This window comes from Sesamum indicum, linkage group LG13, assembly GCF_026168435.1.
Source record: "Sesamum indicum cultivar Baizhima isolate 11 linkage group LG13, ASM2616843v1, whole genome shotgun sequence".
Taxonomy (NCBI): domain Eukaryota; kingdom Viridiplantae; phylum Streptophyta; class Magnoliopsida; order Lamiales; family Pedaliaceae; genus Sesamum; species Sesamum indicum.
The window spans coordinates 13,473,911-13,501,759 of NC_142669.1; the positions used below are offsets into that span (position 1 = coordinate 13,473,911).

The following is a 27,849-nucleotide window of genomic DNA, read 5'->3' on the forward strand; positions in this document are numbered from 1 at the left end:
AAGACCAAAGAACAAACTATATCCATAATATTTCACATTGCGTGAATAAAATTATTAACATTAGATTACAAAACAACCAATTAATTGACTTTCTGAACACCTACGCTAACAATAAACAAGGTCATTTGCGCGGTAGAACATTCATTAAATTTTTAACAAAATGGCCACATGCATTGCACATGGCCATAAAGCACGTTGTTTTGACACCCAAATATTATGTGAGTCGCACATTTTAAAACTAGAGTTAAGTTCAGGAGTAAAACAGAATTACTGTTGAAAGAAAAAATAATAAAAATAAATAAAACCTATTCATCCCAAATTGTTTTTCCATATATGAACTCTAACCCTCTAACCTTAAGCAAGAATCATCCAAAATTAACCCCACACTATGAATTAATTCATCCATTATTTCCGAAAGAGATGAAATGAAATAATCCGACAAGCGAACACTAGTCTTCAAAGAAATTGCACAACCAACCTGTAAATAGGAACATCAGCTTACAACGATTTTTCGAGCGTGCTTTTGTATCAACATGGAAGTTGCCAACACAAAAAATGGCATTAATTCTTGGTACAGAGAAACAAGATTGACACATGAAAGAGTGATCTTTCTTTCAAAGATATCGAAATCTATACAGAATATAAGAAAGCACCAGCAAGATGTATTAGTCGTGCAACCTATTTATCTGAGGTCTGAGACCCGGCAGCTGTTTTACAGATCGGGCAGCTATTTTTCTGCCCGAGCCACTGCCTTATGCAATCGATGTGATAGAAGTGTCCGCAGTTCAGCTTCCCCATCTCATCATCTAGCTCATATTCCTCCTGCAACAATATACAAAGTAAAGAAACATGAGCAGTCGAAAACAGGACAGCGTGAGAACTAAGTTCCTGTACAGAAACTGAAGAGAGAGTTGGCAAAGAAACCTGGCATATACTGCATTTCTTCTCCATTTCTGAGGCAAAATGCAATGGCAAATCGTCCAACATTGCCAGTTTGGTCCTCCTCACGCAGCAAGCTATCTCATCCTCCCTCAGTCCAGTGCTAACATACCCAATCCTGTCACCGAGTTCCAGTAATTCCTGTTTATCCCACCGAATGAAGACATTTTAATGATATAAAATTTCAGTGGCAAACATTTACAGGAAAACTAGATAAAACAACGGTGATCCACCATTCACAGACATATACCTCATATGACATGTTATCAACATCAAGCCTCAGATCCCTGTATCTGTCAAGCCCATCCGATCTCCCTCCCATCAGCAGACTGTTTTGGAGCATTACAATCTGCAAACAGAGCACAATGTAAGTATCAAAAGCAACTGTGAGAATGATCTTCCCTTGTTTAACTTTCCAGACGTAATACTTTTGTAACATATTCTTCAGTTGATATCAGCCAATGATAGTTCTGACACAAGTTTAGAAGTCACACCTATAGAAAGATGAAAACAACAGTTGATCATGCATTACATTAAATTTTCCTTGTCCCAGCCTTTCACTACATAGGAAAGACCAATAATACAAAATGTGGAAGAAAATGTTAAACCTGGTCACACTAGAAAAATCGAGTAGAATGCACACATATTATAGATCGCATCCACATGGTAACACTTTTCCAGCATTCACTCGAATGGTCTTGTCACTCTCAATGTTCCAACCCAGTTAATTTTCTTTTCTTTCCACAAAATTAAACGTTTTAGAGAGTTAAGTCCGAGCATGCCAAGGCCCAATGCTTTCAAACAAGGTTTACTTCACATGGAAGGCAGTCTAAGAAAGACAAACAAACACTTCCAGCATTGTTCTTATATCTCAGAGAAATATTAGGCATTTCAGTGTATTTTCTTCAGAAGCATCTTCTTATTCAGTTAAATTGATGTTTTAAGATAGTCAACAAACATCAATATTAAGTTTCAGCCCCACAATATTGGGCGTCTTTCATAAAAATTTTGCTTCCTGATAAGTTAGCAATCTCCAGTCTTTTCAAGACTATACTAATTCCTAGATAAGTGGCTACAAACTGAAGCAAGATTAGCCTGCAGTTAATAGATGAACAAATTGACCGGATTTCTCGCATATTCAAATGAACCAAGACATGGCAAGTTCAGTTTTCAGCTTGTTCCATGTTGTTAACATATCAACCCTAGTTACGAACTTTGGGGTAGTAAGTGAAAGTAGTTTGAATTCTAGGTTGAGTATTGAATGTAGTAATTCGCCAGGACATTTGTCTTACAGAAAATAAACAAATGCTACAGTGTTTTCGTGTCTGTTTTCTTTCATATACCTAGTCAAATCTGTTTTACCTCTCTTAGAGGTTCACTAATAAAGTTCTAAAATCCCTCAGTGATGCCATATCTCAGGCACATATGACGCTCAAACTAAAATAAGAACCGGAAAGTATTGCATACAGGGCAAACTCATCTTAAAGAGTGGCATTGCTATATGCAACATGTTGAACATGTCTCTACCATGATTGCTTGACAAAAAATTTAGACTCCAACAGCCGCATCAGACATTGCAGACACTTGGCAATATGCATATCCACTAAAATGACATGTAATTGGAGCTCAAATACCCTCAGGGTTTAGCACAGCAAGATAACACAACTGTACAAAAGCAAGAATTAAGCTAACCTCAGCAAGCCCTTCGCGGAAACCATGTCTGACATGACGATGATGTCTGGACCCAGAAACATCAGACCGAATACGAGGGACCCCCAAGGCAGTTTCAGATTCTAGGAAAGGATTGTCCTCAGGAGTAACCATTCTCCTCACAGTATACGACCGCTGACAACAAAAAGTAAATTGAGGCCAGTGTATTACATTGGTTGTAAAGCAACAAAGTCCAAAAATTCACACTTAACAAGAAAGGCATTGAAAGAACCAAGAACAGACCCGATAGTGTAAAGCATGGAAAGAAACACCATATTAAAAGGCATGAATCTAACGTGAAGAGATCCAGCTAGGAAAAAGAGTAATCATTACAAACCAAGAGAAACAATCTGGATACGTGTACAAAACAATACACACTCATCTAGTTATTGAATATCTAATGTAATAGAAAATCGGCTAAACATGCTAAAACAATTAAAAATCAATCTATTTGGTGCTCAAAGAATGTCAACAGTAACATTAAACCTGTTGTCACACCGTTATTGCAAATTCTACCCAAAGATATACTTGAGTCGACATCTGAGCGCAAGAAATGGTACAAATCCCTACTGAGCGCAACATTGGCATCAACAACCAGTGCAAAATCAAGATCAACCAAGAAAACAGAAAAATAGACGCAAAGGCACACAGAGCGTCCAGAAAAGATACCCTTTACCATAATGTAATCGACATCATTAATAGAATTTCACCCACAAAGACACCCTATCATACACTAGTAAAAGAAAGCCAACTATAGTCGACAGGATAGAAGCATAGAATAAAAGAAGAAACACATAATTACCTCCCTCTGACCAAGGAAAATCCTGTCAACTCCATCAACTTTGCCTCTGGGAGGCCTCCTTGAAACAACACAATCCACAGAAGCAGCATCAGTAGTTAGCCCCATACCCGGGCCGCACCAAACATCAGGAACACCCACACAACTAGATGACAATGCCAAAGAAATCGATGATTGTGGTGATGGGTTACTGTTACTTATGGCAGCAGCGGAGCTGTTGTTGTTCATTGGTAGCTTGTCGTTGCCACTTTTCTTGGTCTTAAGCCTCTTCTTTTTCAATTTCTTGGCTTCCCAATTGGCCGATGTTCTTATAACTGCAGGCACTGAGACTTGAGAGGAGGCAGTACAGCCCAGTCCTCTGAATGTAGCTGAGGAGAAATTCTTTTTCTTGGAGGTGGTCTCATTGATTGGGCCGGAGGAAAGAAGGATAGAGGAAATGGTGGGTCTCGAACGAGAGGAATTCGGATCTCTATCTAGATTGTGGCTGGTGGTGGGCTGGGGAGGATTTCTGGGCTTCCTATACCTAACGTGTTCAGCCATAGTTGAGCCGTCGGCAACCACCACAGGATGGCTGTCCGGTGTCGTCTTCAGAAAGAACCAACTGGTTGGTTGCGCGTGTGAGTTCAAACAACAGTTGGGGGATAGAAGGGAGGAGAGAAGTGGGGTGTAGATTGAAGGACTTTCAAGAAAGGAGTTTGTGAATTAGAAAAGAAGTTCTCAACTTGTGTGTGTGTGTATGTGTGTGCGTGAGAGAGAGAGAGAGAGGGAGAGGGAGAGAGAGACAAACAACTGCGTTGCGTGTGTGGAGAAAAGGGATGACGAAGAAGGAAGAGAGGTGGGGTGGGGGTGTTGATGGGAAAGAATGAAATTTTTGTGAATTATAAACTAAGTTTTTGAGTAGAAGAGAGAGAGAGGCACAGTCCATCTTTTTTCTTTTTCTTCTGCAATGGTTAATAAATTTAGACAGTCAGCACAAAATATTCATTTCTATCAAATTTCATGAAAATATTATTCAGTATTATCAATATAATTTTACCAATATACTAATAAATCGAACCCAAATTTTATTGAATCAAATCGACCAGCCTTATATCTCATAATACAGACCTAATGGGCAATTGGGCATGAATCTTGTCACTGTATCCCGACCAACATACTAGTAAATTAAGCTCAATTTTACTGGATCAAGAATTTTATCAATCGGCTATCATCATCCAATAAAATACCCACATAGAATAAAGAAAAATTTCAATTTACCCCTCTGTGATATGAGCAAAATAAACAAAAAAAAACCCTGTAAAAAAAGTAGCAAATTATCCTTGTGTTTGAAAAATAAAGCAAATTACCTCTATCTAAAGCATTAATATAAAATAATTTGCTTCATTTTTTAAAATATACGGATAATTTACTAATTATTTTTTCGCAGTATTTTTTTTACTCATTTTACATATCTTAGGGGAGTAAATTACATTTAATCCACAAAATAATAATATATGCACCTTTAATAAAATTCAAACTCACAATATTAAAAAAAAAAAAAGCAAAGAATTTAACACTTTTCATCATCAACACACCACCATTTCTAGTCCATGGAATAAAATGGGAAAGATATCCACAAAATAGTGATAGAGAGAGGAGAGAGAGAGAGAGGAGAGAGAGTAGAAGAAAAGGAGTTTGACAAAAGAAGAAAAAAGTGTGCTTAATTGGTGGGAATGGGATTTCTAAAAAGTGGGAAGTAGATAAAAGAAGGGGTAAAAATATTCTGAGTCTTTATTAATTGAGTATTTTTGGAGTTTTGTTAGAGTAGACTGAAGAAGCATCATTAACTTTTCTCTGAATTGGTTAGGTGGGCTCTGCTTTGTCTTCTTGCATCTTATGTGGGTGGGTCACCCACTGTCACTATATCATAATCAAACACTGCTCACAAATACTCTACTCTCTCTTTTCTTCTTTAATAAGCCTTAATTATACTTATACCCCATATTTAAATATAAAATTACATATATTTTTTAAAAAATTAAAATTATATTTACATTCTTTCGAAAATTCTTCCTTTAGGGTTTGAAAGAGAAAAAAAAAATTACATAAATTTTTAATTTGCGTCTTATTTGATGTTTTCATGTATATTTTATACTTTGTGTGTGTGTGTGTTCAGTGAGGTTAATATTTTTATAATTTATTACAAAATTATTATTACACAAGTATGTAAAATGAGAGGTAAATTAAAAATATATGTAAATTTTTTTGTAAAAATCAGTATTTTTTTTAGAGGGGATCTAAGTATAATTAATTATAATATTAATGTACTCGAAATAGCGTTTAATACTTGTATATTGAGTTTTTACCTCGAATCAAGTTGACTATCAATACCGTTTTAATATAAACTAATACCGCTAAGAGGGTGTTTGGCTAAGCTTATAAGATGTTTGTGAGCTTATAAGTTGTAAATATTTGTTTGGTTAATTTTATTTTTAAAGAGCTTATAAGTTCTTAAAATAAAATATTTTTGAATCTTATAAGCTCTTTAAATAAGATAAAAATATCCTTATCCATATACTTACACATACATCCACACACACTATCCTTACTCTGTCTTTCTCTATCCCTCACACACACACACACATTCTAGGATTAATTTTTTTTTTTTTGCTATTTAATTTTTTAAATATTCGTAAAAGAGAAAATGCTTCATTACTTAATAATAGATTATTATAGTTAAATAAAAATAAGATTGGTATTGATAGTGATATTATATTTACTGAAAAATATAAATTCAAGATATTTTTAATCATACGATTAGAAATTATCAGTGCATTAACTAAGAAAATATCAATTATATATCTATATTAGTATTCGACTAACATAAATGTAAATATATAATATTCTTATTCAAAAGTTTAGGTAATAATTGTTATGTAAAAAGATTATCTATTAAATTTTTATTTAAAATTAAACTAATAAGTACTATTTATAAAAGTATTTTAAAAATATTTAAAACAAAATATCGCAAAAGATAACAACTTATTTTGATTTCAATGGTATCACGTCCATTGTAGCTATTTTATCAATTAAAGATCTTATTATGCCAAACAGCCTAACATTTTAAAAATTTTAACATCTTACTTTATCCAAAAACATTAAAAATAAATAAAATCCAACATCTTATAAGCTCGTAAAATATTTTATAAAAATGTAAGAATCTATAAAATATTTTTAAAAAATTAGCCAAACACCCTTTATGTCCCCCTCTCTTAGTTTAGTTTATATTGCCAAATACTTTCTTCATCTATAATCTTAGTCCGTGAATGGGACCACATAAGACCATACCATTATAATTTATTTGAAAATGGTATTTCTTTTTATGAAAAAATGTTAATTAGGTAGTAATTTATTTAATTATATTCATTTATAGTTTATACATATTCAATATGTGCATTTGGTTGAGATTTTTAAATCATAAATGTTATGGGTAGAATCATAAATCACTTAAGAATAAAACTTGCATAAAGTGATGCATTTATAAAATGATTGTCGTGTTTTATAAATACTAGTAAGAAATACGTGCATTCCACATTATTAATAAAATTTTTATATTATAGTAATATATAAAACAACTATAAACAAAAATAAATTAACTAAAATTTAATAGGTATTTTATAAATAAAAAAAAAATATTATTTTGACATTGTGAAAGCACAAGTTAAAAATAAAATATTTTTTCTTCATTTAAATTACTATTTTATATTATAAAAATTATTTTCTTTCTACATGCAATATAATCTTTTATAGTATGAGTAAACATGAAATTCATATAAGTAAATTGAGACCAAGATAATTGTATACATACATAACAAAGCATAAAAAGAAAACACAACATTGCATTATTACGATCTAACGTGAGCAAAATATATGGTGCTCGAGTACACTTAAAGTGGAAAATGGTAAAGTAGAATGCTAGGAACTAAGACAGTGGAAATGAGTGAAAAGGTTCCTCATTTTTTGTGTACAAATGAGAGATTGATATTGAAATAAAATTTTAATGGTAGCATGAAGGGTCAAGTTGTTGAATGTAGGCTCAAGTTGTAGTATGTAGGTTCAAAATATAAAAACATGTCTTCTCCCATTGGCGAAGCTCTATATTTATAAGCAATTCTAAGTTGGTTGGAGAAGATCACAAATTTGGGGAGCATAATCTCTAAATTGTTAGATGATGTAGAGTCCTCCTTAGATTCGATGGAGAGTCCTTAGTGGTTGGAGGATCCCTTCAGATTTGGTGGAGGGTTATCTTTTGACGGTTGGAGACCCGCATTTCTTCGAGGGTGGTTGGAGTCCATTATGGATGAAGGTATCTTTTAGAAATAAAGATATCTTCATGAATTAAGGGATGTAGTTGAGGAGACGCCTTCTCCTACCTCGATCCCGAGCTTTTAGATTTTGTAATACCTATTAGTCTGCCCACTTCCTCGACCTCTATAACCACCTCTTTGAGAACCAAAATCCTTAAATGAAACAGTACCTCAATGTTTGGAAATAGAATGAAATTGCTTGCCAATTTCTTCCGTTTAACCTCAGCAAAACTCTTTCCTAACGATGTCTATTCGGCTCTCAATGTTCTTACGTTAGCACACTGTAACTTGGAGGCTTGATTGTCATTTTTTCCTGAATATCAAACCTCAAACCCTTTTCAAATTTGTCCCTCCTTAACTCTGCAGTGTTTAGATCTTCTAGAGCATACTTTGATAACCTCACAAATTGCAGTTTATAGTCAACAACAAACAAGTCATGTTGTTTCAATTCAAGAAATTCAACCTTGTGGGCTGTATTTCTTGGCAAATGCCTTCAAAAAATCATTCCAAGCTAAAGTGCTTGATCGACCCTACTCCTTGGAACATATTCCCACAGCCTAAAGCATCTTTCTTCAGAAGGGACACTGCGTACCTCAATTTTTTTTTAGAAGTACACTTCTATCTAAAACTCTTACCATATTTCTTAACCATTCTTCCACTTCTGGAAGATCAGTGTTACTTGCAAGTATCTTTATAACCCTATTTCCTAACTACCTCATAGTTTTTTGTAGACCGTGTTATCCGGGTTGTCTTGGTCGAGCCCATCCTTTGTATAAATGCTATGAAGTATTGCATGAAATGGATTCACATCCGGTTGTGGATATTTATATTTTGGGCTTCTAATCCATGATGCATGCATGATCATCACCATGTATCGATTTGGGCCAATAATGTGTTCACCTGGAACGTCCGTCCTATAAGAAATGCACAATTGTAATATGATTCATAGTATATGGTTTTCCTATTCAATAACGTGATTGTTCACAAAAATCTCTAAAGGATCTAATCCCTACTCTGGAACCACTTAATATCACACTCCTTAATGATAATATCCTCCGGTACCACTTAATGTGACTCCCTCTAAAAATACTACTATTTTATGCCACTTAATTGAGCACACATAAACAACATTATGCATAGATAACATAACCAGTCCATAGTCAGTTATAAAGTTATACAAACATACTTCTATCAACATAAATCACCATCTCATTCGCAACATTTATACATGTATCTGTCACGTATAGCAGAATAGAAGTATTATATTTGTTCACAAGCCATAGTCACTTTCAGTATATAAAAAATTATGACTTCTAATTTCATTAACTTGTGAGGTGAACACTGTGCACTAGCCCGACTCGATTTGTAATGCACAATGTGGACCTATTCCTCTATGAGTGAAGGTACCAAGGTCTATACCTAAAAATATTAGCAGAAGAATGAGCATGCAACTCAATAAGTAAATAACCAACATTGTCTATACATGTACGTTAAGGCAAGTTTAAACGAGCAACAATGAGCGACATGTATAAAATATCATTAAGTTGATTCCAACACATCTCATTGTATTTCACAATTCAATTATCTCTTAATAAGACAATCAATCAAATTCTTTCTTTTTAGTTTGCTTAGAAGAGAGTGGTATATGTCTTTTTCCACCAACTCAGCCTCAACATTAGTCGTCAATGTTTAAGTGAATTACCCTTTGTAAACTACAAAGAGCCACCGAGGCCTTCCATTTCGCATCATAACTCTTTCATTTGCATCATGACTCCTTTTAATTTAGATCAAAGCTTTTTTTTATTCACATCGTAACTCTTTTTTTTTTTTTTTTTTTTCCTTACGGACCCATAGGGGGTAGAATAATTAAAATTCAATTTTCATCACTTCCTAATTTTTATATATTAACATTCTTGTAAGGAACTAGTCAAGTAAGATTGATATTATCGCATCTCTTATTCAAAAGCATATAGTCATAATGTCATACAACTCATGGGACATAAAAAATACGGTTTCTCGTCTTGCCCCACAACACCATCATTCAAAGTAAAGCATCAAAATCAATCATACCATATGTAGTAATTTGTTTCAAGCACAATTCACACTTACAAGTAATGTTAAGAGGAAATGGAACACATATCGTTGGCACTGATTATTGACTTACTGCAATCACTAGAACACGGATGGTCTTAATTTGTTGTGTGAGTGTTTCCATGTTGATCCAGCCCTTAGTAAGATTTCAAATATTGATTCATTGTAAATTCACGCTTTCAGCTAATAAGAATAAAATATAAGGACTCAAGTTTTCCTGCTAATTAGTCGTTTCCAGACAGATTTGACAGCAACTTTATTATAACTCACAATTCACCCCCAATTAAAATACTATTGATACAGCTCCCACTTTTACTCTGAATATTCTCCTATGTCTCTAGTTGTATTTAGATTTCTATACAATGAATTATTTAGATTTTAGTACAGCCTGATCTAAACTGTAATAGATTTCAGAATACTACTTCAAAATTTTCTGAAAACACGTATACTCTTTGAAAAATATAATGTTTACAAACTATAACGTTTAGTTTCATTATACACAAGAATCATATAAATTGAACTTTTTTACATCTCAAGTTATAATGTTTTAAATACACAGAAATAGGAGAATAAAATATTTTTCTAAATTTATCCATTAAAACAAAGTATTTAACTCCTACTCAAAACTACAAAATTTTAGTAGACATCCAAAGGTGTTCTTGGGTGCCATAATCACTAAATGTGGATAGGCCAATCCAAACAAAGCCTGTCCCTTTGCTTTCCTTCCAACTTAATTGGTGTACTTTCTTCAATTTCAACTTACATCCCTTCCAGCTCATACATGAATTAGACAAGAAAAGGGATATGGGGCTTACCAAACCAACTGTAAAAACTGCCTATATTTGATGATAATGGAGGAAGACAAAAATTCTCTTTTTTCTTCTTCCTCTCTCTCCACATCACTCTTCTTCTTCTTTTGTTGTTGGCTCTACTTCCATCTATTACTTTCTATAGCTCATCTCTCTCTCTCTCTCTCTCTCTATATATATATATATATATAATGAGGTGTATATATATGTGATGATGGAGATTATTTAATTACCAAAATACTCCTACCTCTTAAGACATTTTTATATGTATATTTAGATGTATTTGACCAAGTTTGACCCATCTTGGTTAGGTTGAAAGTCAACTCTAGTGACTGCCCTTGGATCAGGTGACGTGGCAGCATCCCAATGGAGCCACATGTCACTCACCTAGACGGTACCGTACGGCTATAAATAGTTTCATTTATGATTATTCAAGGACACATTTTATTACTGTTTACCGCCATTTTTTGGTCTCCTTCGACCTTACTGTGCTTTTGACCTTACATTTTTCGACCCCGTATTTCTAACTTAGGATCGGAGGGCCATCGCCGAGAGCTACTCGGCTAGTCTTACACTTGCTTTGTAATCAGAATCCACTAACAGGTAGCTCAAAATAAGGATCTAGCGACCCGATCTTGGAACCCATTTCTGCAATCCAATCCCAATTTTGCGCGACCTACATCAATAGCATAGATGCATATATTACATATATATATTTATAAAGAAAATAAGAAGAAAAACCCTCTTTTCCTTCTCCTTGTTCCACCATCTCTCTTTTTCATTTTCGTTCTCCTTACAATAATTTATCTTGTTTTTTTAATCTCTAATTGAACATAAAATACTGTATAAATTATAGCATCATATATCCATATTCTTGTTCTAATAAATGAGAAATATAAAAATTTGTGTACGTTACAACAAATATACCAAGAGAAGTTTATTGTTGACCCTTATTAGAAAGAATAACAATAAATTATTAATTATTTTATCTTTTTTTTGTTTTATCATTTATCTTTTTTATATTTTCTAGAACTTATTATTTGATTAGCCTAATCAAGACAAAATATGAAAAGCAAATATAATAGTATAACACAATTACCTTTCTTACTTTTCAATCTTTTTTAAATCTGAAAATTTTAAACTAAAATTAAAAAAATAGTTTCAATTTTATTTACTCTATTAGGCTCGCTAATACGACTATGTACTTTTACAAATTTAAGTTTATAATAATTATAGAATTATTCAAATAAATAAATATATTATGAACAATTAATTGGCTAAAAAGATTGAGAATATGTATATCGAAATAATATTATTGATGATGCATGCAATTTTAGCACGGGTCCAACGGATTCAGACTTGAGCGATGGGCCTGAATTGATTAGGAAAGAATTCGAAAGGAAAAGACCTGTAAAACAAAACATTAGTACTCCAACACGCCAATTAGCATTGAATTTGAAGAATAATAATGTGAAATAATAAAAAGTGTCAAGAGAATGAAGGGCGATGATGAAAAGTAGAAATAAATCATATTTAACAACACAGTATAAATGCAACAGAATAATAGCCAAGTTTTTGTCTGTTGAAGGTATCCCCGCCTGGGAATGAGATCCCTATTTGTAGAAGAGTATATTTTACTTTTTGGATTTTGTCCTTATAAACTTATAGATTTTACAATTAATTTTCTGCGTAATACTTTTCTTTCATCTCTATATTTGTGACGAGAAATTCACAATTATTTCATCGAAAACATTGATACTTAAACATTTTTGTTCTTTTTTTTCTATTGAAATTTTAGATCTTATAATGAAGTCTCTCTAGAAATATTAATTTGCATCCTTATATTTATTTTATTTATTAAATATGATGTTAATATTTTTGTTTTATTTTTATTAATTCTTACGCCCACTATCTTTAGAGTTATTTATAATATAATCCTCTAGTAATTAATTTTTATTTTATCTGTGCCTTTTGGAATGAATTGAAGTGCTATATTTATTTTTATTGACTATTTTTATTTAATTTGGAGATCAATTAAGAATTTAATGATATAAACATTAAATCATATATTGCTAGGAAAATTATTTATTAGATTTTAAATATATAGAAAAAGTACTTCAATGCATATGGTATTGTTCCATTAGTTTCACATCAATTAATATTATCTATTAAGGCATCAATTATGTTTACTATGTAAGTTTAATTAAGTTAATTTAGTAACTATAAAAAATTAAGAAATTAAAAACATCCCATATTATTACTCATACTTTTTTGATATACATAAACGGCTTTTTAGTTTGTTTTGTATCTTTTTTTTGCCATTTTTCTCCCCCTAAAAAAAAACAGATATTAAATTTTGCATATTAAATTTAAATTCAAATATTAAAATAATTTAATTTATTTAATATTAAATATTAAATTATATTATATTTAAATTCAAATAATTTTATAATTGTTAATTATTAAATCTAAAATTATTTTTAATTAATTAGAATATATATTTAATTACGATAATTATTATTATAATTATTCTTAATCAACTAAAATATATTTTAATTAATATAATTAAAATTAATTAAAAATTAAAAAAAAGGGAATGATTTTGGCCCCTTTGCCAGAAACTTGTTTCTAAGTTTTCGGCGTCGTCTGGACGAGTTTTCGATGGCCAAAGGTACCATTCGAATCCTCTTTTCAAGACGAACATTTCCATACCTTCAATTTGAATTTTTGTCAATCAGAGAGACTGGGCGCAAGCCATGACCGCCGAACATATTTTTCGTTGATTTGTCTCCGTTGGTCGAATCTCGGTCTCAGACCACCACCATCAGACTTATCTCTTCAAGACTATTCTAACGAGACCGACCTCACTCGATTTGGTAAAAAACATTTATGGAGATACGACGATTTTAATAAACTTTGCCGCAGCGACGAGATGGTGGGAGGTGGGGTGGTTAGTTAGTTCTTTTTTTTAATATATAATAATAATAATATATTTTTAAAATTTTAAATTATTATATATAATATAAGTGTAATAATTTATTGAATCTAGACCTTTTATTTTTTTTTAAAATCTAACGATTGAGATTAATTGATTACATCTAACAATCAATATTTGATCAAAAAAGATCCAACGGTCATTAAAATAAGAAATAATATATATTAAGTAAGGGTATAATGGTTATTTTTTAAAAATTAACACTGTTAGTTGGATTTAGCGGAATATATTTTTAAAATTTTAAATTATTATATATAATACAAGTGTAATAATAATAAATCTAGACCTTTTATTTTTTTTTAAAATCTAACGATTGGGATTAATTGATTAGATCTAACAATCAATATTTGATCAAAAAAGATCCAACGGTCATTAAAATAAGAAATAATATATATTAAGTAAGGGTATAATGGTCATTTTTTAAAAATTAACACTGTTAGTTGGATTTAACGGAGAGGGGACAATTGAGCTGAATTTTGCAAAACACAGTGGAACTTTTAGCCTATTCTCATAACATGAGAATTCTTTTTTCATACTTTTTAAAATATAGGTGGATTTTTATGCATTTTGTCCTATTAAAAAACGATGCAATAGAACTCTTATAGACCTAGTAATAAGTGCATTAAATATTCCACAAATCATCAACTCATTTAATTCAGAAAATAAGTTTTGAATAATATTATTATGATTTATAGTTAATATTATAAAGATTATGAAACCACTTAGGAAATAAGTGATCTTATTCTAAGTTTGTTTTCATAAATAACTGATTTTATCATAAATTTATGTAGCACCCTCTAACGGCACTACGACTATATCTCCCTTAAATATCATATTTAAAGTAAACACTGTTTATATATATAAATGCGCATATAATCAATATGCACATGTAATCCCAACGTCACAACAGATATAATGAACCCACAAGATTATATATATATGCACATATCAAATACCACAAGGTAAACTACCATAAATCATTCCCACACCGTCCACATTTTTAGTTCCTCTTTATACATCCAAAATGTAATTCGTATTTTAATTGATGTATGATAAGAAAACTGCAGACGATCTAATAGAATGCAAGATTTAGACCTAGCTCTCCGTGGGTGAAGGCCTATCCTTGAAAATTGTTAGCAGATGAATGAGCCTACAACTCAATCCAACAAGACAAAATGAGCAACATATATAGAATATAATTAATTTAATCTCAATATAATCAACTTTATCACACAACCAATTCATCACAAGACAATCATTTATTCTCCTCTCTTCCTAGTTTGCTTACCAAAAGGAGATATAGTGTTCTTTTCTACCAACTCAATCTCACTATTTATTATATAATGTTTAAGTGAATTCCCTTGACATGCCACGAAGGCTCATCAATCTCATTTCACATCATAGCTCTTTCAATTCGCATCATAGATTCTTTCACATTGCATCATTATTCTTTTCATATCGCATCATAACTATTTTCACATTGCATCATAGCTCTTTTCATATCTTCTAAAATTTGAATTATTCTTTTCAATTTTCCATTTTGAGAATGTAATATTATAGTGAAATGTATCACCTAATGCCCCTTATAAACTTTCCCAAAGTCCGAAGTAAATCGTGGATTTCTATCAAATAATATATATATATATATGTATATACAATCGCGTCATGCGATCTTACAATTCCTGAAATATAAGCCTCAACTCATTAATCTAAAGAATAACCTTGTCTCATAGGTGAAAAATAAGTTTATTTGGTTAGTCTATCCACAATTATTCAGATAGCATTAATTTTTTTATTTTTTTAACGTACGTGGTACCCAATGATAAAGTCTATAGTAATCTTTCACTATTTTCATGTACGTATAGAATAAAGTTTGAAATTTACCTACTAGTACTTGATGCTCCGGTGATTAATATCTAAAATTTGTCATAATAGTCATTATTGCACATGTCTCCTCCGCGCCCATTTCCACGTATCAAACAACTATGCTTTAAAAGACTTCTTATGATATTGACATCCCATATTCAACCCCAACTTTTAATATCTCAACATCCCCAAAGGGACATATACCGACATAGTCAAGGACAAAATTCCTGAAGTCAGTACCTTAATCATAAAAAAATCGGTTGGCTGCCCCAATAATAATCTATAACAATTTTAGTATTGACCAAACCCAAAGTCCCAAAATAATTTAGGCTCTTAAACCTCTCCGCTAATCCACTATACCTTTATTTGCTAACAAGTCAAACATTCAGCCGCAAACTCAACTGCATTATTTTTCACTTACATTAAATTTTTCCACAGATTGCTTCACATTCCTTTATGCTTTCTTCAAGTCTCAAAATCATATCTTCTCCTAATTATACAGCCTTTATATTTTTTCTAATTAGTATTAGTTATGAATAAAACTCTTTATTATAATCTATTTTCGTCAGAATTCTATCTCGATTCAATTGCGTAAGTAATTAACAACTATTATTATAAAAACCAATTACAAAATTACTTATTTGTATACATAAATTTATAATCTTGTATCATATGAAAAGAATATATATGTTTGGCATAAAAAAAATGAGATAAGTAAAAAAAATGATAAATCATTCACACTTTTATAATATACACAGAATTATATATGATGTCTACACTTTCATGGTTGGTTGATAAAGAGTTGTGAAATTCGTTGCATGACATACAAGAGAATATCATAAGCCTTATTCTCGAAATCAATATTAAGCCCAACAACACCAACAAAATGTCAAAATGCCAGTTGAGGATCCTAAAATTTTGCAGACCAACTAGCAAAACATATTATGTCGGGAGCAAGAATACATCACAAATACTTAAGGATCAGTGGGCTTAATTAGTGAGAGCCTGTGTAACTGCAGGTGGAGTGTTATAGAAATGAGAGAACAGACACGTAAGTGACTAAGTTTACAAGTGTGATTCAAATTAGTTTAGGTTGTTTAAATTGGAGTTACTTTCTTTGACTTATTATGTCGTCAGTTGAGCACAATTTTCATATCCCAGTATTCTAGATGAAGGCCAATTTTATAGGATTACATTGGTTCAGTTATATGCCATGTCAAGCAGAAAAAGAAATTATCACATAAACAGGAAAATCGTCTATTTAGGAGGAAGTTTGTTACATACTTGGGGCCAGCTTGGCTTTATTCCGAATTACCAATAGGTGTGGTTATCCTTTGCAGATATGTTTTCAAGTGTTATGTCATTCGAGATTGGAAAGTAGTGCTGACATGTCAGCTAAGTTAGTTGGGCCACCAACAAACTGCAACTAGGCTTGGGCTAGCTTAGTCACTCCAGCAGATTTTAGTTTGACTAGAGGTGGTATTTTATTCCTTAAGTCAAGATATACAGTGGGTTGAGTTGGGTTAGGACTGGATTAAACCAATAAAAAAATGGGTTAATTCGGACTAGGCCGGTCCTAGACCTGTCCTAGGAATCTATATATTTAACCAGCTCAGCGCAATGGTCCAGGTCATCGAGCTTAGGCTGGGCCTATTGGGCCTTTTTTAAAATTCATTATATGTTTTTAACTATTATTTTTTATATATAATTTTTTGTGTAATTTAATTTATTATTTATTTATTTCAAGAGGTAATTATAAACTTAGGTAATTGTTTATAAGAAAACCTCAATATTATAAAAATATATATATAAACAAGCACAACTGAGCTCGATGCAGGCCTCGTCCGAGTCGATCCATGAGTTGGGCCTGAGTATAAAAATGGACCCAATTGGAGCTCGCTTAGAGGCCCAGGACCCCTCCAAAATCGGCTATGAACAGTTGTCGGGCGGTCTTAGTCCGAACTTTTTTGGGTTGGTCCGTGCCGGTCCTAGGTTGACCCGACCTACTGTACACCTTGATCCTTAAGCCTGGTGCCTCTGGATTGCTAGTTATGTATTTATTGTGCTTGACCTCTTGAGCTAATTGGGGCAGACAACTCCATTGAACCTTAAAAAATTGATACGCTAGGTGTTAAGTACAACGGCTTCTCGATAGTTATAATAGTGAAGGAATTGGTCCTTATACTTAAGGTTTCATGATAGCATTGTGTACACAACTTCCATATCTTGATCAATAATTAAGGAAGTTAGTATATTAGTAGTTCTTGATAGCCATGTAGCAAGCATAGTCAATATCCATTTACACAGATTTGTAAGCTTCTACAAAAGATTCACTACTCATCATGAGGTGATGAGAATCTATTTTGCTCTCCTAAATGTGTTGCTACTAATTAAGCCCACAGCCACAACAAGATGATGAAGCAAGAAAGGGTTTCACATAAAGATAAGGATCAACACATGATTTTAAGTAGATACTTAGACATTAAAGGCCAAAGATGGGAACCAATCTAATTCCATACCCTATGCCTCAATTAAGAGATAGATTTGGAGATCTCCTTCTCATTTGTCCTGACCATTTCTAGGAGGGTGAACAACAATTTATCTCCCCTGTGATATTGAAAATGAGCATATTATCCCTCTATGAAAAAATTATAGCAATTTACCTCCTTATACAGGGAGGTAAATTGCTTCATTTTAAAAATTATAGGGGGGTAAATTATTATATTTTAAAAAATAGAGGGAGGTAAATCGTTATTTGTTTTTTTATAAGGAGATAATTTGTTCATTTACGATATCACAAGGGGGTTACTTGTATTTTTCCCATTTCTAGGATCCTGCTCTGTGATTGTTTATAAATAGAAACTCTTTTGCAGTCATTTAGGTAACCAACTCACTCACTTTTGCTCTCATTTCCTCTCGGGTTTTTTAGCATAATTTTGCGTATTTTTGCACAATATGCGCTTGCTATCACTTTATTCTCGTATTACATTACTCTAACTTTGTTATTTAGACCATTATTCTCACTATATTTCAAGTTTTTCAATTATTGTTTCAGTTGATCAACTATTGACTTAAGTTTTGAAGTGTTAATCCCTGCTTTGCGAGTTAGTCCTCCTTTTGATTTTAACAAAAAATAAAATAAATATTAATTGTCCACGTGCAGTGCGCGTGCACCTTACTAATTGATTGAAAAAGAATGAAGTAACATTATTAGATTCAGAACAAAATGATTGATTAATAATTGATAATTATATAATATATCGATATTAATATCACCGTGTACCACAACAGAACTATTATATAAGCGTTTGACTGAAAATTCTCCCGTATGGAAATATTAATAAATATAATATCTCATAGTAATTAAAAAAAAAGGATGATTTATATTGACATTTTTTAAAATTAAGTCTAAATATACAAAAAAAAATTCAAAATTACAAAGTGTACCTGCTGATAGGAATGCAATGGGTGAAATTTTGTGCTAGGAGTAAGGTGAGATATTTATTCAATTGAGGGCAATTATGTAAATAAAAGGTGAAATTAAGATGTGGTGGAGGGTAAAAAAGGGATTCAAGAAAATTGGGTGTGGAAATAAGGTAGTTGCTCTGGCAGTATCATCAGCCTTTCCTTATTTTGTACTATTGTTGTAATTCACGAGAGCCATTACTTTCTATTCTTTATTGTTTTCTCATTTGAACAGAGAGAACAGAACACACAAGTGAGTGTGCGTGCGCGTGTGGTGGGGCGAGCGAGAGTGGAGAGAGCACAGAGGCAATGGAGACCGTCATTAGTTGCGGACGAGTGGCTCTTTCCCCTAATCAAATCTGCCACCCAACATCTGGTAATTAATCTCTGCTCTTTCTTGACTCATTCTGCTGAATTTCTAAGAGTTATGTCGTCTTCGTCTTTAATTATTTCAGTTGCTGTTAAAAAAATTCAGTTGTTCTTCTATTTAATCTACTTTTTCGTTTCGGTCTGTTGTCAAATTCTGCTAAGTATTTACTAGTTGAAGCTCAATGTGAACTGGAAATTTGCAGGTGAAAAAGCCAATTTTTTTGTTTAGGAAAATTTATTCTTGGGCATCATGTTGCTAGAGAAAGCTAAATACAATTCAGTTTCGTGTTAGACTATCTTTGCAGAAGGTATAGGGATGCCCTCCTTATTTAAAGTATTCTTGAGTGAGATGGAATTTGAGGGTAATTGGCTTAAATCTTAAATTTATTATATCTGGAGTGAACAAACGTTGAATAGAATTGAAATTTTAAGTGTATTAAGAGTTCTTATAAATGTTCTAAGTAGGAAGTAGTTGCCTTCTGAAACTATCCAGATTCAGAATAGTTCTTCTTATTGAGGTGCTATTGGGAAAAACTTTGCAGAATATTGAGTTCCTAAAAGTAACTAAGTATGATTTACTTATATTCCTTTAGGGAAAATTGTGCATTTTCTGTGGGATATAAAGATGGCTGGGTGGATTTTGCAATTATAAATAAATATCATAAAATAATTTCTTGGTTGAGTGGATAGTTGTTCATATTCAGTAGATAACATGACACTGTAGTCTCTTTGCCAGATGCATGTTCTCACTGACTTTTTTCTGATGGAAGCAAAGGTAAGCTTTGTTCCATTTTGCTAGCATCAGTAAGTTAGATTTTAGCTTAGTGAAAAGGTTGCATTTAGTTCTTGTCATCCTTTGAACTATTATTTTCAACCAACCTGTAATCCTGAATCGAGCATTGGCCATTGAGGTTATTTAAGTATTTGGATACATCATAGTAGCACTTACTATTTTACTCCTTTTTACATGTCATTATCAGGCCTTATCAACAGGTTTTTGCAATGTTGGTGTGCCAATTTGAATATATATGGGTCTCTTGAAATCACATAGACATGGGTTGCTCGAAAACTATTGCACTTTCCTCTCATTAATCATTCCATGACAGTTACATTGCTTGTCATTTAGAGTTTTTGCAAATAGAGACAAAGGTCACCGTGTTGTGCTGTCGAATGCAAAATCGGTTCTCTAGGACACTTAATTATATCATTATCCTTCTTATATGACAAGGACGGAATCATATGGTGTCGGTGCATAGATGAAAAATTCGAAGATATAAAAATTTCAGCAATACTGCAATAGTAAGTCAAGAAAGGAACGAGGCCGACTTTATTTATTTCATATGTTCCATGTAATATCTGGTGATGTTTAATACAAGATTTACATATAAAACATAAGACACGTGGATTCCCCCATTTGAAGAAAGAATGGATTGTTTAGTAAGCATGATAGTTCAGTATCTATTAGCATGTCGTATATGTGTTGTGCACCACTTGGAAATGTTCTGTCGAGCCCATTTCCTGAAGAAGAACTGAGCCAACTTCTGAATTAGCAGTTGCAATGTGGAGTTGAAGACAAATAAAAGTTCCAATTAGATCACTTAATATTTATGCTTGCCTTTCTCGTCTTGCTCTTCGTTTTTGTTTCTGCATAAATAGAGTAGTCTTTCGGCATCCACGTCTAGTGATCAAACACGGTTTCTATCAGCAAACTAAGATCATAACGCAAACCAATAGAATATATGCCTTTTCATTTACAAAAGTATTTGAGATTAGTAAACATCGAAAGTTCTTCATTATTTTTTTTTTATTTTTTTTTTGCATTCTTTCACATGTACAATTATACTCAGATTGTCTTTAGCTTATATACTGTGCAACCAACTTGCAGAGTTTGTAACTTGTCTAAGCTATCTGTTATCTTTTCATCACACTTAACATTTGAAAACTTGTCATAGGATTTTGAACAACTTCCTTATGTTCTTACATCTATTGTTTCACTAACCCAGTCACCAAGGTAGAATGACACGATCCACTTAATATGATTGGATGGGTCTTAGTCTGTTCCTTGTGCAGAGTAAAACATCTAGTGTGGCTGATGTAGTAATTCTATTTTTCAGAACAACTGCCATATTCTGGCCATAGTTGTAAAATGCGCGCCATGGCTCAAGCCCAATGTCATTTTTAGAAAATGGCCTGCAGAAGGCGCGCCTTTCTGTGTGGCGCAGAAGCGCGTTAAGGTTGCCTTTCTTCAGCCCAACCCTTTTTCGGTTGGGCTGCAATTCGCCCAGTTTTTTTCAAAGATTGGGCTTCGCCCAGTTTAAAGAAGGCTGGGTTTCAACAAGCCCAGCCTTTTAACTTAAAATTTTATAATAAAAATAAAAAAAAAAGTAAAAGAGAAAAGAAGAGACGTAAACCTTTCAGACATCTCTGCCGGCTTCGACAAGCACAGAAACGCGTCCTCTCTCGTCCCTCTCTCTCTCTGCAGCTCGTGACTCGCTGTCATGTCTCCATCTTCAAACAACGACTCGGCTTCAAAGAAGAAATGGGGTCTTAGTAATAGATACTTTATGTTTGTTTGTAATGTTTAAAATAATTTCTAGTGTTTATATTTAATTGGTTCTGCATGATTGATGGTGAAAGATATTAATGTATGAATATATAATTTGTTTTTGTAAATATGTATCATGCTTTAAAAAGGCGCACACCGTGCACCATGGCTCTAGGGGACCTTCACCGTGTGCCTGTACCAACTATGGTCTTAGCCTACCTGGGATTAAATAATCTTTTCTTCATATAGGTAATGAGACAGAATAGTATGCTGGCATGCTACTTATTTTAGCATGGCATTTAATCCTTTCATAAAGTGACCTTGAGTAGAACTTTAAAATGAATATTCAGTTGAGGCCGAAAAGTATGCTCAGGCTTTCTAGTTATAGCGTCAGATATAGCTTGAAATTCTATGGATAGCTTACATTTTATGTGGTATGATTTGGAGAAACAAAGTTAGTCATGTTTGGATTAAGAAAGGAGGGAGTTGACCGCGAAAGTTCTATGTGGTTAGCTGATGCTAAAGATCTTTAACACCTCCTATAGTTATTAACTTGTTTATTACATGCAATCATTGCTTTGCGCTTTTTAATTTTCCACTAATAATTGTATTGAATCTATGCTAACTTTACAGCCTTTTGTTTTGTGTTCATCCGTATGCTCCAACATCCTCTTTGCGAGTTTACTCCGGTGAAAAGATTTTGTAACTTTATTTGTCGAAGTATGAGTCCGTTTAAGATGCATTACTGCTGTGTACAGGCGATAGATACCCACTTCATAAACAATGGGCAAATCGAAGCACATTGATGATAATGCCAATTGCTGGTCAAGGGAAAGGTGGAGTTTTAGATAAACCAATAATAGAAAAAACAACTCCAGGGCGGGAGTCTGAGTTTGATTTGAGGTATGGATATCAAAACGTTAACCAGGTATTCTATTCTTTGTAAGCATGAAGTTTCCAGGTTGCCTTAATCTTAATTAAAGAGTTTTACGATATCTAACTTATACCCTACACCATTAATCGGAATTGTTTTCTTTTATTGGTTCGTTCGTTATTTAGCTAATCAGCACTCCAGCCAGTCCTAGTTGTGTTATATACAACATGGTTATTTCTTTTATCATATTGTATCAAAAATTTATTTATTGAATGGGAGCATTTACTATTGGGACTCTCAGATTCTTTGGTTCGGACTCACAGATTCTTCGATTGGGACATTGAATGTATTTGGTTTCTATATCAGTTTCATTATGATTTGACTTATGTGGAAATCTTCTCTCAGCTCTGACAAGCTAGGTTCTGGGTTTTGTTTCTCTAATTTGTCATCGTGACAGCAATTATTCTTCTTGCCCTGTCCAAAGTTATAAGATCTTCCAATTTTGGAGGTTTAATACTGTTGGAAAGGATAGTGCCAGACTAAAAATGGACAAGTTGGGATGTTTGGAGGCAAAGTAAGAACAGCAACTCTTATAGTCTGAATAGCTTAGGAACTATGATACTGTGATCCTTTTGAACGCTGTGGAGCACCGAATGGTGCCTATTTTATAGATCAGGTAGTTTAAGGAACATTTAACCAATTGTGGAGGAGATAAATGCTTAAACTCAGATCACAATATTACATGAAACTATACCTCAACAAATAGGTAATCCTGTTGTTTTGTAGTCAGAGTCTTTAAGCTTTAGACCTTAACTTAGTGTTTGGATAATTTTGTGACTTTAGTGTTTTTCTTATATTTCCGGATACTGGCCTGTGTGCTCTATCTAAAGATACATTTATTCTTTTGGTAAGAATGATTTTTGTACGCAACTTTCCGACCAGGATGCTTACATGCCTCCCATCCCAAGATTTACCAGACAATCATTAATTGCTAGGATTGTCTGGGGATTGTGAGACAAAGCTGAGACAAACTGAAGTCAGATATCATTTTTGTTTCCATTTAGGAGTCATTATGTCATTCCATGCTACTTTTGGACCTTGAATAATGACAATGCCATATTCTTAAGAACATGAGAAAATAGTAATGGTCAACCTGATTTTTACTAACAACACATTTATGTGTTTTCAGAGTAAAACAAAACATGTGATGTAAAAATAGTGTCACACTCTTGTTGTCATGCAAAGCTCAATCTAATTAAGAAGATGGTTCAGTGAATATTCATGAGGCGGCCCAGCCCCACATCATTCATAAGAAAAGAAGAAGTCTTCTCAAAGAGAGTATTTTACAATGTTTTTGTCTTTCTTCCCTTTTACCTAATTCCCCTTCTTTAGATAAACTGCCTAGTTCCTGGTTTTGGGAGTATAAGACTCCTACAATTAAGTAAATCCTAAATATGCTCTTTCCAAAACATAAAGACAAAAAATATTCTCTTTCTAATAGATAGGAATAAAGTAAACTTCAATTATCATCCTTTTAGTTTGATCCTGGATTACCCTTATATGAGCAGAGTTTTCCAGCGTTGTCTTTAATGGATAAGACATGGACACCCTTGTCTTCTCACATTCAACTTTTTAACTTCCTCCATGTTTTGGGATTTGAACTTTGGTATTTGAATGATGGGTACCAAGCTCATCTTAGCTCCGATTCTCTGATTTGCATCCCTTGAGATAAAATATAGTTGGATCCATCAATTAATCATAACTTATATTGAAAGAAGAGGGAATACATACGAATGATTTGAACATTATGCATTAATCAGATATACTGCTTATGGGGTCTCTGAAAGCTGAATTTGTTAATTATAGTCCTATCCTCGTTCCCAATGGTTGAAGTTACACTATTATAAACCCCTTTCCATATTTCATATGTTGTTCTACCTAATTTTACTAGTTGGTAGTATTATCTGTATCCAGGGTTTCCAATCTTGCTAGCTTTCTCCAATGATGAAAATTGATTCTTGTGTAGAAATACCATAGCCTAACCAAAACAATGAAAAGGGATGTAAATAAAAGATCAAAACAAGTGGTTTGTTTGATTATGTGCATTTACCACATAATATACTTTCACATGTACATGGCCCCATCCCCAAATAATCCTGTCTTCATTTTGTGTGTATTTCATGTATTTGCAAGTATGACAATGTCTTGTAGCTGTAGTTATCTTTTCTAATTCAAAAAGTCAGATTCTTGGAAACTTGAGAACTCCTTCTACCTGTCCAAAACTGAATGAGGAGCACCATTCCAGCTAATAGTTTGACCTTTTAATTTAGCACCTGCGTTTTGATTTTGTATTTTCCTCAATTCTGCCACATGTTGGTGTTTTTGGGCTTCATAACTATTTTCCTAGAAACCAGCTATGTGTTATAAAAGTCTTTTCATCTAGGTCTCCGCCCTACCTAATGGATAGAAGGCCATACCTAACTTTAAAAGAATAAAAAATGAAATACCTGTTTTACTTCTCTCTTCCACCTAATTCTGCACACAATGCATTAAGCAGTTTAATAAACTTCATTGGTTTTTAATGTCCTTGTGTGTACTTTGCTCATAAACGATCTAGTTTGTGTGTAGTTTGTCGACTCTATTGCCTGAAAAGGATCAATTTTCTCATGTGAGTGACTAGTTAGGCCGGTATCACTTGGAAAAGGAAGAGGAAAGATGAATTTATTGAAGTGAATGGTCCTTTGCAATGTGGGGAATATTGATTTGTTGAACCAATTCCCGAAAGATGGTTAGGTTGGGTTGGCATCCCTACTATACAACTGGTTAAACTTTGATATTAAATTTTATATAATCATTTCCGTAAATATTTTGATTACGTTGTTCTATATATTGATTTTTTGACAAGATTAGATAGACTTTTCCATATTTGATTTTGTGGTGGCAACTCTAGTTTAATTTTCTCTTTATGGTGTAGTAACTGTCTAATTTCTAGGATATCTGTGATGTAAACTCGACGTGATATTCTGAAAATTGAGAAAACACAAACAAAATTAATTTTTTTGAATTTAGTTAATGTTAAAGTTTAATTTGAACAGAAATTCAAATGGATAAAAAACTCAAGCCAAATTCAAATGATATGCTAGCATAGTTAATTCTTCTGTGCCCGTTCTTAAATTTTCTTCGATTCACTAATTGCATTTTCTTGCATTTTCAATTAGTTAATAGTTATCACTTGGACAAGGTTCACACTATTGCTTGTAATATTAATGATGGTTGATTTGCACCCCTTCAAAATTCGGATGATTAAATTTTTACATTACCGGAAGCCCATCAACTGTTATTAAGTGAATTGGTAAAGTATTCTTGTGATTTGATTGTGGAAAATACATAATAATTGCATTATTCATTTTAAGAAACTCCATTGCTTGATGTTGATGTGAATTCAAGAATTATAGGGAAAAGAGGTTCACATAAGGACTCAAAACGTACTAAACTTTTGGGCACACCTTCTTATGCTGGGGTAGGATACAAAAGTATCAATGCATGTATTTATTGTGCATAGGCCTGGGTCAGATATCACTTACTCATTGAAAGGTAGGACATCGTTTTCAATATAATACGGTATCCTTGGTCAGTATCGGTTGAGTCTTTCTAGAAAGGCCTTCCTGTATGCTCTAATTCACTCACTAGTTTGTAGAAGTTTTCGTCTTTTAGTTTGTTGCCCGAATACATCTGTTCTATTTTCTCACTTCTACAATATACGCCTGAACTTTTTTGGAGTTTGATGCTTTGTGAATGATATTTGCATGAGTAGTTGTTCCAAAAAGATCAGCAGTTATTGAGATGAAAGTATACAAAAGTCTTTCTTTTGTTTCTCCAGGAAGTCGAGGAAAATGTCTCCACCTTATCGTGTGCTGCTGCATAACGACAATTACAATAAAAGGGAGTATGTTGTGCAGGTACTTATGAAGGTTATACCGGGGATGACTCTTGATAATGCTGTGAATATTATGCAAGAAGCACACTACAATGGGTTGTCTGTGGTGATAATATGCGCTCAAGCTGATGCAGAAGAGCACTGCATGCAGCTTCGAGGCAATGGCCTTTTGAGCTCAATTGAGCCTGCCAGTGGTGGTTGTTGACAACATGCCTTTGGGTAATTTATAAGTAGCAACTTGGCATGTAATTCGACACCGCATATATGTGTACATAAAAAAGTTGGAAGATGAATTGTCTATCCTGAGTACCATATTACTATGATTACGATACACATAATAAACTTATTTCATATTCACTTGTGGATTATCTCCTTTGTAGTCTGTAGTTTGCCATGCGATCTCACTTTTGATCTATATCCTGTCTGCTACTGCTCTGTGCTCCCTAATTTAAAATTTATTCGTCCGGATGGTAATAATGATGGGGAAACTTTTCGGAAGATGCCATGCATTTAACTGGTGGCTAATTATTGTGAGATGTTTTTGGAATTTATAAAATATTGAATTTTAATCTAAAAGTAAACTTTTTTGAAGTGTTTGAATAAAATAAGATAAGAAAGTCTATAAGATATTATTAATGATAATTTTGTAACAAAAATAATTACAATTAAAAGAGTTTATTTATATTTTATAAGTCTAATATCATATAAAATATTTTGAAAAACTTATACATTTACCTAAACATATTCTAAGCTGTATGAGATGTGGAAGAAGTGATGAAGCTTATTGTGGGAGTAGATGTTGCCGGAGTTGATTTTTTTTTTTTTTTTTTTTTGTTTTTTGGGAGGGGGAATTGCACTTTTAATCTTGTAAGTGTAGAAGTTTTGCATATTTAGTCCTCCAACTAAGAATGTAACACATTTAGTCATGTATTTTTTTAAGTTTAACACTTTTGGTCCTACACCAAATTAATGTCATTTTGTCCTTCTGTTGATAAAAGCCTCGTAGTCCAACCATGTACTCAAAATTAGACCCAACAGGTTTTCAAAATAAAAGTAAGCCTTATAAATTCATACTTTGTTTTGACCGTCTTGCCATTGGGTAGT

At 32.9% G+C, this 27,849-nt stretch overlaps 2 protein-coding genes across 3 annotated transcripts; one reads left to right on the forward strand and one right to left on the reverse strand.

The window, feature by feature from the left end:
- Positions 1–455: 455 nt before the first annotated feature.
- LOC105176030 (putative E3 ubiquitin-protein ligase HIP1) lies at positions 456–4,311 on the reverse strand. Its single transcript, XM_011098704.3, has 5 exons — positions 3,452–4,311; positions 2,632–2,784; positions 1,190–1,288; positions 925–1,080; positions 456–822 (listed from the first exon to the last, which is right to left on the reverse strand). The coding sequence occupies exons 1-5, from the start codon at positions 3,986–3,988 to the stop codon at positions 679–681; spliced, it is 1,089 nt and encodes a 362-aa protein (XP_011097006.1). The 5' UTR covers positions 3,989–4,311; the 3' UTR covers positions 456–678.
- Positions 4,312–19,219: 14,908 nt separating this feature from the next.
- LOC105176031 (Ribosomal protein L12/ ATP-dependent Clp protease adaptor protein ClpS family protein) lies at positions 19,220–27,102 on the forward strand. 2 transcript variants are annotated; one of them, XM_011098706.3, is made up of 3 exons: positions 19,220–19,396; positions 22,693–22,862; positions 26,768–27,102. In XM_011098706.3, the coding sequence occupies exons 1-3, from the start codon at positions 19,330–19,332 to the stop codon at positions 26,948–26,950; spliced, it is 420 nt and encodes a 139-aa protein (XP_011097008.1). In that variant the 5' UTR covers positions 19,220–19,329; the 3' UTR covers positions 26,951–27,102. The 2 variants fall into 2 exon arrangements, with proteins under 2 accessions (XP_011097008.1, XP_011097007.1); XM_011098705.3 differs by having other exon boundaries at positions 19,225–19,396; positions 22,693–22,837; positions 26,689–27,102.
- Positions 27,103–27,849: the final 747 nt, after the last annotated feature.

Coding starts and splice junctions, on each gene's coding strand:
- LOC105176030 (XM_011098704.3), bottom strand. CDS start 3,988: ATGGCTGAACACGTTAGGTATAGGAAGCCCAGAAATCCTCCCCAGCCC. Junction 1,289..2,631: donor TCCGCGAAGGGCTTGCTGAG/GTTAGCTTAATT, acceptor CTCTGTTTGCAG/ATTGTAATGCTCCAAAACAG. Junction 823..924: donor AGAAATGCAGTATATGCCAG/GTTTCTTTGCCA, acceptor ATATTGTTGCAG/GAGGAATATGAGCTAGATGA.
- LOC105176031 (XM_011098705.3), top strand. CDS start 19,330: ATGGAGACCGTCATTAGTTGCGGACGAGTGGCTCTTTCCCCTAATCAA. Junction 19,397..22,692: donor AATCTGCCACCCAACATCTG/GTAATTAATCTC, acceptor TGCTGTGTACAG/GCGATAGATACCCACTTCAT. Junction 22,838..26,688: donor GAGTCTGAGTTTGATTTGAG/GTATGGATATCA, acceptor TTGTTTCTCCAG/GAAGTCGAGGAAAATGTCTC.